This window comes from Phoxinus phoxinus (assembly GCF_949152265.1).
Source record: "Phoxinus phoxinus genome assembly, chromosome: 1".
Lineage (NCBI taxonomy): Eukaryota > Metazoa > Chordata > Actinopteri > Cypriniformes > Leuciscidae > Phoxinus > Phoxinus phoxinus.
Genome location: NC_136876.1, coordinates 23,678,884 through 23,688,170, shown reverse-complemented (window position 1 = coordinate 23,688,170; position 9,287 = coordinate 23,678,884). Strand labels below are relative to the sequence as shown.

The window sequence follows — 9,287 nt, the reverse complement described above, 5'->3', positions numbered from 1 at the left end:
AGACAATAATCAGTGAACCCGTATTGCAATGACATTTGTTTCATGCTAGATTGCACTGCTTCTGACAGAACATTATTCACCTATATGTTATATCAGTTATAGTATATCCTCATGTCATGGCAGTGTTGAATCTGTTCGAATGATGTCATTAAATAACTTCATGCAGCTGAAGGTGACATTTGATACAGATTTAATGGGAATAAAATGCATCTTTTTAGGAACTCATTGGTGTAAATATCCTCTCCTTTCTTTCAAACTCATGTCACCTCCAGCTGCCCGAAGGTACACATCATCACTCAGGCTATACTTATTTCTGTTTAATATTAGAATGCAAATCCTGTATTTTATGTAGGTAGTTCTGATTCATTAAGGTACACTTCTGGATCTTATTGCTGAGAAGACATTTTTATTGTTTCAGAAAAAGGTTGATCACTGTTGTCTTTAGTTGTATCCCTGCTTATTTTCTCTCTCTCTGCTGGAAAATCCATATATGGTCAGAGATGGCTTTACATGGTTGTGGGTCCAAGGTGATCATTAATTGTCTTTAAGCTGGTTGGTTGATCAGCTGGAAAACCTGATGGTAGACTTGGTTTTGACCTGTAGACCAAATTGGTTAAGCAGGAGGTTAGAGCTCGTATACCTTTTTGGACCAGACAAAAAAAAAATCAGCTTGAGCTGGTATGACCTGGTTTTTCCTACATCACTATTTTATATCTATCTTGCCTTCATTTCTGAAGAGCTGATATCAGCATGAGCTGACTCACTTTCACTCTCAGAAAGCCAACTGAAGAGGTTATGAGGACGTGACCTGAAATAAGCCAAGCTGCTGCATAACATATGTGAATAATGACTCCATTTTCCTTTTATGACCAGACAGCATTTTAAAAACAATCAACTTTGAGGGTTTGGGTTATATGATGGTTTCATGACGCAGTATAGTGTAGGCTAATACTGTATTTTTGGAGAGTGGATGATGTTGAAGGGATCATCTCTTTTTCCTCTCTTCCTCTGGGAGAGTGGATGACTTTGGCTATAATCTAACTTGATGAAACGTTTAATTTATTTAAATCCTCTTATTTTATGCCTTCTTTATTTAATCAGGCACTCTTATTTGCCCCCACAGAGCAAAGTGATGGATGAGGTGAGTGGGTGAACACTCTCTGTATCTCTCTTTTGTTCCTTTTTTGTCTCCGGCTCTCGTTCTCACCTCTCCAATTCTCTTTTCTCTTATTTTGCAAAGGAGAGAGAATGTCGTGATCTCTAATTATCACGTAAGATATACCCAAGGTGGGTGGTTAGTGTTCGTCTGTTGTTAGTTGCTTTAATTTCGAGCTCTTAGATTAGTTTGTGAGTTGAAATATATTACAGTAATTAAATGGACTTGTTGTATTATGCTGAATATTCACCCTGAAATATTGCATTGCAACCTAAATTGCTCTGCAAAAAAAAATTATTTTATTAATCAGTATTTTTGTTTCTTTATACTTATTTATTTTTAAGCAAAATTGTACAAGATAAAAGTTCTTTTGGTTATAAAAATGATTTATCTTATATAGTTAAATAAACAGAAAACAATTCACCAATTGGGTAAGCAAAATAAACTTTGGTATTGTTTTAAGGGTAATTTACAAGTTTTTTTCTGGAAAGCAAGTTTTTTTTGCAGTGTGCCCTTAATCCGATACTGTCTTTTTATTCTTTAGCATCTACTACCATAGAAGTAGATTTTAGTATTGATCATTTCCTTTCACATTCGCAAGTGGGCAGCTGTTTTGATACTGAGGACAAAAACTCAATAAAGAAAGGTCATATTGAAAGTCATACCTCATAAAACACACACTAGCTCAATGTAGCCATTGCTATAGCAAAACATGTAACGTTGTAAATATCCTGTTTTATAGCTTCAAAATTTGTGAAAGGCTACTACACAAAACGAGGACTTGTGGGTTTAATATATCACTAAACATTAAACCTGTTGTTCCTCTGGCTGTCATTGTGAGTAAGCGGTTTTATACAAGGGTGTTTGTCCTGAGCATGAACGTAAATGGAGGTATGTTGTGGAAAAAAAGCGTTTAACTGTATCCCATCTTTCACTCATCCGCTCACATACTTGAATATTTATCTACTCACTTTCTATTACTGAATAAATAGTTTTGTGTCTTTGATGTTTGCTAGCCTGGGAGCCATCATGCTCATTGTCAGTTGGCAGTGTCTATTTAGGTGTTAATTATCTTCCCCACACCTCTATAGTAGTACCTCATTACATGGTAAAAATAAAGCTATCAGACAATACAGTCTTTGCTCTGACGTAATGGGGGAAAAATCAGTAGAATATGGAGAGCATGGATAAAGTATTCAAGTCACTTTATTGCTGTAAATCACACCAAACAAGAGTTTATCAGGTTCTACTCAATATCCAAGCAAACACACTAGTAGTTAACATCCTATTGTGTTCAAATTGTGTGTACAAGAGAAAGATTTAGTCAAAATGGCACCCAGGCTAGCTTAGTATTGCATAATGATACTACTTAAAGCTATCACTTCAAACTACAGTATGAAACAGATAATCAGATTTCAAGTTTTCCTACAGGAAGGCCTCACATTTCCGACAACTACAAAAAGCACTTTCTTTTCCTGACCTGCCCTCGACTACAGCATGGCTCTAGGACAGTGGGTCAAGGTTTCATATGGCACTTGCATTGCTCTGTATCTGTTCGTTACAACCGACACTAAAAGAATAGGCTGATTCTACAATAAAGCAAAGTCTTTGAAGGTGACAATCAGTGGTCATATTTCAGATTCTTTGTGATACGACCTCTGATCGAAGTTTAGATTGGCTGAAAGGGTCTCTAGCTCAGTCCCCCTCTCACCCCTGTCCTCCTCCTGCTCCTCTTCATCCCTACTAATGAAGGCTAACTCATTTTCATAGCAGAAGTTGGCGCCAGATTCCAAGGATTTGTTCTCCTCCATGTCTTTGGCGCTGCAACGAGGCGTTGAGGGAACCTCGTAGGTCTTATGAAAGTGTGAGTAGTCCACCTTATACTGGTTGCGTTCCTCAAACACCACAGGCTCAAAGCGATGGCCCCATAAGATTTCGCTGGCCAGGTATGAGCTGCGCACTTGAGCCGTCATTGCAGTTGCCTCGACCATCCCCTCCAGTATGACCACTATCTCAAAATCGGATGTTTCCAGCTCCTGCTTGCTGATTCCAAACAACGGACTCTCCTCGCTTATCTCATGTAGGATGGTGAGGGGAGCAACCAGGAAGATGCGGTCAAGGCCTTGGTCGTAACCCACATTGATGTCGATCTGATCGAGAGGTATGTACTCCCCCTCCTCTGTGATTCGGGGCTTAATTAGCTGCGCCCGTACGTGAGCCTCAACAATGTGACTTTTCCTCAAGTTCCCGACCCGCCACATGAGGCACAGCTTCCCGTCACGCATAGCGATGACAGCATTTTGCGAGAACAGTATCGTTTCTGCCCGTTTTTTAGGCCGTGCCATTTTGGCCATGATGGCACCGATCATGAAAGAGTCAATAATGCAACCCACAATGGACTGGAAGACGACCATGAACACCGCTAAAGGACACTCCTCAGTCACGCAGCGGAATCCGTAGCCAATCGTCGTTTGCGTCTCAACCGAGAACAAGAAAGCTGCGACAAAGCTGTTCACCTGCATGACACACGGTGTGAAGTCGTCTTGAGAGGGCCGGTCTAAGTCACCATGGACAAGAGCAATAAGCCAGAAGGCGAACCCGAATGCGAGCCAGGACAGAACAAATGCAAGGGAGAAAAGGACGAACATCCACCGCCAGCGAATGTCCACACAGGTGGTAAAGATGTCGGCAAGGTAGCGCTGGGATTGCTCGTCCATATGAGAGAAACTGACGTTGCACTGGCCTGTCTTGTTCACAAAGCGACTTCGCACCTTTCGGCGCGTCTGGATCTTGCCATTACCAAAGCCATTGCCGAGGGCGGGCATGTTGCCGTGGCGGAACACGTCCTCCTCCTCCGATGACACGATGTTGTAGCGGTGGGGCTTGCCCACACTCATGCCACTATGCCTGGCCAGAACCAATCCGTAAGTGGGAGAGAGTACCAAAGCAGCTCTGGATCAGTTTTTGTTGCCTGAAGATGAATAAAAAAAAAAATCAGTTATGTAGTCTTTGTTCATTGTACATTGTTTGTCATACAGTTGTGCTCATAAATGAACAAACTCCTTGTAACATGTTTAGCTTTTTTTTAAAGATTGCCCTGAAAATGCTGCATAACACACAATTAAATATATCCCATAAGATAAAATAACTGTACACAAATTAAAAGAGAAACATATTTTCACAAATTATCCTGTTCAAAAGTTTCCACACCATTGGTTCTCAATATTGTGTGTGATTGTAACCTTTTGTGTTTGTGATAGTGACAAACTTGTATCTCAACAACATAAAGCCACTGAGAAGAAGTATTCAGATGTGCAGGGCATGCTGGGATTCTGAAGAACTTACCTGGAGGAAATTTGTCAAGAACAGTCACAAAGGCGAACAATGATTCTCAGGGAGGCAACACGCAATATTGAAGCAAAGGTATGTACATTTTTAAATAGTATAACTATTTATAAAAAGTTATTTTGTCTTGTAAATAGGCCTATATTGTAGATATGCACTACCATTCAAAAGTTTGGGATCAGTACTTTTATAATAGTACAGTACAATTACATTATATTAATACATTATAATTTGTATCTATTCACTGTTACACCTTTATAATCTATAATGCATTAAAGCACATGACAGACAACCAATTTCAGACGTAACTGGGAGTCTGCAAATATTATAATGCATTTTAACTTTGGTTACAATAATTTATTAAAAGATATAAAGAATTATAACATATATTATGAATACTTGTATACTGCATACATAAGGTTATATGAGGCTATTTTGAGCCTTGTTAGTGGTATTAACTAGCGATTTATTTTAACTTATTCGATGCCCCATATACTAGCGTTATAAGCTAATCAGTTTTTAGAGATAAAACTCTTTGCATTCGATTATCATGAAAACTGATCCCAGAGAATGGTCGAGTTAATTACCCCTAGGTTCATTTTGCGCCGGAATTGTCCTTTAAGCTACTTTATGATTTGCTGTAGGCCTATGTCTGAACAAAAGAAATAAAAGTTAACTATTTACCATATTGAATTGCATAGCATCATATTTTTCTCCATTGCATTGTATTACATTGAATCGCATCGCGTTGAATCGTATCGAAAGCGGCTCGCACCGCATCGTAATAGTAGTGAATTGTATCGCATCGGTAGCTGCTTATATGTATCGTATCGCTGGCTATGCATCGAGATGCGTATCGCATCGGCCTCAGTTATGGAGATGCACATCCCTCATGCCTTGACATATTGACACCAAACTTTGTATCACCTCACTCTGACCACACCACATCAATTTTGTTACTGCGCCAGGTCAAAAGTGACAAACCATTCAATCGTATTATTAGTGACTGTATATATGACTTTTTTCACCCATTTTGCGTAAAATCATCTTAAAATATGAATTGCACTTTGCTGCAGTTGGTCTGACACTCCCAGACATGTTGGCATGGTTTGTTGTCTTTGCGCTTGGCCCCGATAATGGCTATATTTGTAAATCGTAATACTATTTTACAATATTACTGTTTTACTGTATTTTTTTTTATAAATATACCTTTGGTGAGCATAAGAAACTTTGAAAAAAATGTAATTTACATACTGCAAAATCTAAATGTATGAGCATAACCATGCAAGTTATTTAATAAACTAAAACAATTTGACAGGCATGTTAGACGGAAAGCCACTTAAACATGGTAAAATTGGCAACAGCAGTATGATAAAAAGAATATATATATATATATATATATATATATATATATATATATTAGTATTAGAATACTGAAAATGGCAATGAAAGTTAAACCTGTGTGATGCAGGCCAAAGTAGTCTCACAATGAATCTTGTGAATCTTCATTGCAGCTAAAAAAGTGTGTTACTCCTCTGTGAGAGTGTGTAAAAGTGTTGTTCTGTGAGTGTGAGTGAGGAGAGAGCAGATGAGCAGAACTGTCGTCTGGTTGTTTCACAGCAGATGTAGCTAATTAAAGTAATTTCGCACTTTTCCTGTGAAACTCCGCACATTTGTACAGTGAAGTGCTGAAGTGTGCACACCTCAGAGCCTGAGAGGAGCTGGAGTGCAGTCCTTGTTCTTATCGGTATCATCATTATCATTATTCAGATTTTCTCACTACTGTTTTTTTTTTTGACAGAGCTCTGAGCCGGGAGCTGCCGGTGGGGTCCAGATTTAGGCGTCTAGCCAGTGCCTGAGTCAAGTGATCTGTCTTTCTAATAATAGATGCCTGTCTCGGTGAGGCTACTGCACGCACACGCGCACACTTGCAAGAATCTGCGCTCCAAGACATACTGTACTGACAGAGAGACATCAAAACACACAGACTCCACATGTGTGCACACACACACACACACACACACACACACACACACACACACACACACACTGGGGGCTGGGTAGTGTCAGGTGCTATATTGGTGAGTGCGAATAGCTAAGAAGCCTTAGATTCGGCGAGAGTGATAATGAGAAAAACATATAATTTCCTTCATGTGTACCCATGAAAGCAAAGAAATGCAGCATAGTTACTATTCTCAAAAATAAATGAATCACAAGAAAAACTAGATGGATATAGAGGTTTCCATGGAAACCTGTCTGGTAGAAATTTTGTGTGTGTGTGTGTGTAGGTGTGTGTGTTTGTTTGAGGGGCGACTGTCGGCTTCATGCGGTGTTATTTTAGTCATCATCCAGGTGGCCAATCACTCAAAACTGAGAGAAGAGACGTGAAACGAGAGAGACAGTTGAGCACTTATATGTTTTTCAATGATATCCGTGAGAATACAAAGTACATTTCCAGTTGAGGGGAGACAGTGGGGTCAGTATCTTCACTGTGTCCTGATGTGATGTCAGATAATTCCATTCTAAATGTCAGCAGATCCTCTGATCATGTAGTGGTTAGATAGTGGCGCTATGATGAGTAAAGATCAGCTAATCAATGTTCTGTGATAGCTAAATTTATATAAAATATAATATAAATGCTTTTCTTTGCGCTCATTTTAAAAACACTTTAAAATGTTTTTTTTTTCTTGAGGTTTTCAAAATGATATAGTTTTATATATCAAATGTATAATAAAATATAAAAATCTTCCATACTAATATTTAATAAATGAAATAAAATATTTTATTAATTTTACAGGATTTGTTTTATTTATATAAGAGATAAATAAATGATCTCTGCTTTGATCTCTCAAATATGCACTGCATGTTTTGCACTAAAATAAGATAAAATAAAACTATACTGAGGCAGTTCTTAGTAGCATTAAGAAAGAATTGTGGGAAAAGATAATCTCGGTTATGAGAGTCTGACGTAAATACCTGTACCCTATGGTGGTGGTCGATGGAAACTTAATCTGAAGAGAACATTCTGTGTCCTTTTTGCTTTTCATGCACACTTAGAATCAAACGAGACAGCTGTCATTTTAATTCTCAGACGTAATTAACATTCTACCCATCCAAAAGCTCCTCCAGTCCCAAAATGGCAAATATGATGTGAAATTAAAGTGATGGCAGTTTTTGAGAACTTTGACAGACAGTTGACAGACTTCAGATATTACTCCACACTGCTCCTCCCAACAAACATTTCCAAAACAGCCCAGAGCTGCATCGGTCTCCTTTAACAAACTTTATGAACTTTACGAACTCGTATCACCCTCGCCATTTGCGCAGTGCTGAAAAGGATCCGCAGAGCTGCATCTGGTGACTTTTCTTTTGCCAATGACATTCAGCCTGGTTTTCAAAAACCCTAAAATTTTTACGATTTTATATTTTTGTCATGCTATATTCATCCAAACAGGTGTCTAAGTGTTGAACGTACAGCGTTTACACAATCCCGATTTGGATTACATCTGACTGAATCTAAATTTAGATTTCATTTGAATTTACATTTGAGATGATTTACATTTTTTTTAGATGATGCTCATAGATTAAAAAAAAAATATATATATATACATTCTCAACACATTCCAGCATTTAGGGGACAACTGTCATTGTGGGAATGCTGTATTGGGTGTGACAGCCCACTCATTGATTTGATAACACACAGTTAAGGTACAGGACATGCAGTGTTGATGACCATCACCTACTCTATATGACTCTATTCATGTGCGACACATTAAAGGCACCAAAACACTCACAAACATCAAAAACGCAAACCGCCTATACAGGTTGCAGAAAATACCTGTAGACTGTCCATGCAAGTGAGACAGAGCCGATAGAACCTGAAGGAATGTGTACAATCAACAGGCACTTAAGATAACAACAAAACATATTCTGCTTACCTTTTTTCTTTCCTTTGTGCGTATGGAAAAATGTAAGAGAGAGATCTGAAGTTGAGCTAAAGCATAATTCCATTGAATTTCTTACAGTTCCCCTACAGGAAAAAACACCCTTTTAAAGAAAAAAAGGGATCCTGACTGTTCAACGAGGTCCTCATCTTTAGCGTCACACACACACAGAAGGAAACTCGCACACATGTACGCATGTATTCGAAGGAGGTTCTTATCGAAAGGCTGCAGATTATATGCTAACAACCTCAGAATGTTCCATCAACGAGTGTTGTTCTGACGTTTCAGTAATCTTCAGCACTGCCGCGGTCATCCTCGCGTGTCCAGAGATTCCCTAATGTTCCGGTGCGCCACCTCGTCTCTTTGAACATTTAAAAAACTGCTCTCTTTCTCTCTCCTTTTTTTTTCTCTCTCTCTCTCACCCTTGTCTGCTATCTGATCTTTGCTGCAGTTTTTCACACCCCTCTCTCTCTCTCATTTGCTCCCTCTCTCTCTGAAGTTGGCATTTGCAGGGACCGTCTCACCGATGCTCTTGAAAAGCAGCCTGGTGGTCATGCACAAAACCAAAATAAGAACATTTTACTACCCTCTACATTGGCTGAATAGATTACAGACTGAAAAATGTGTTCTCGTGAGTCTGTGAAATTAGCAAATCGTAAAGATATTTTTGTTTGAATGGTTTTGTGCTGTTTTCTTTTAGTTGTGAACTGAGATTTGTGGACACTGTTTTTTATGTTTGCGTAAGGTTAGTGTGTATGCGTGAGAACATGTTCTCAGATGAATAATCGTTTTAAAGAGGCTGGCTCTTTGGTTTGGGTTGCACACACAAGGATGATGACAGA

At 38.8% G+C, this 9,287-nt stretch overlaps 1 protein-coding gene across 1 annotated transcript; it reads right to left on the bottom strand.

The window, feature by feature from the left end:
• Positions 1–2,344: 2,344 nt before the first annotated feature.
• Positions 2,345–8,878, bottom strand: kcnj12b (potassium inwardly rectifying channel subfamily J member 12b). Its single transcript, XM_079635636.1, has 2 exons — positions 8,440–8,878; positions 2,345–4,127 (listed from the first exon to the last, which is right to left on the bottom strand). Exon 2 carries the CDS (start codon positions 4,051–4,053, stop codon positions 2,785–2,787), a length of 1,269 nt encoding a protein of 422 aa, XP_079491762.1. The 5' UTR covers positions 4,054–4,127; positions 8,440–8,878; the 3' UTR covers positions 2,345–2,784.
• Positions 8,879–9,287: the final 409 nt, after the last annotated feature.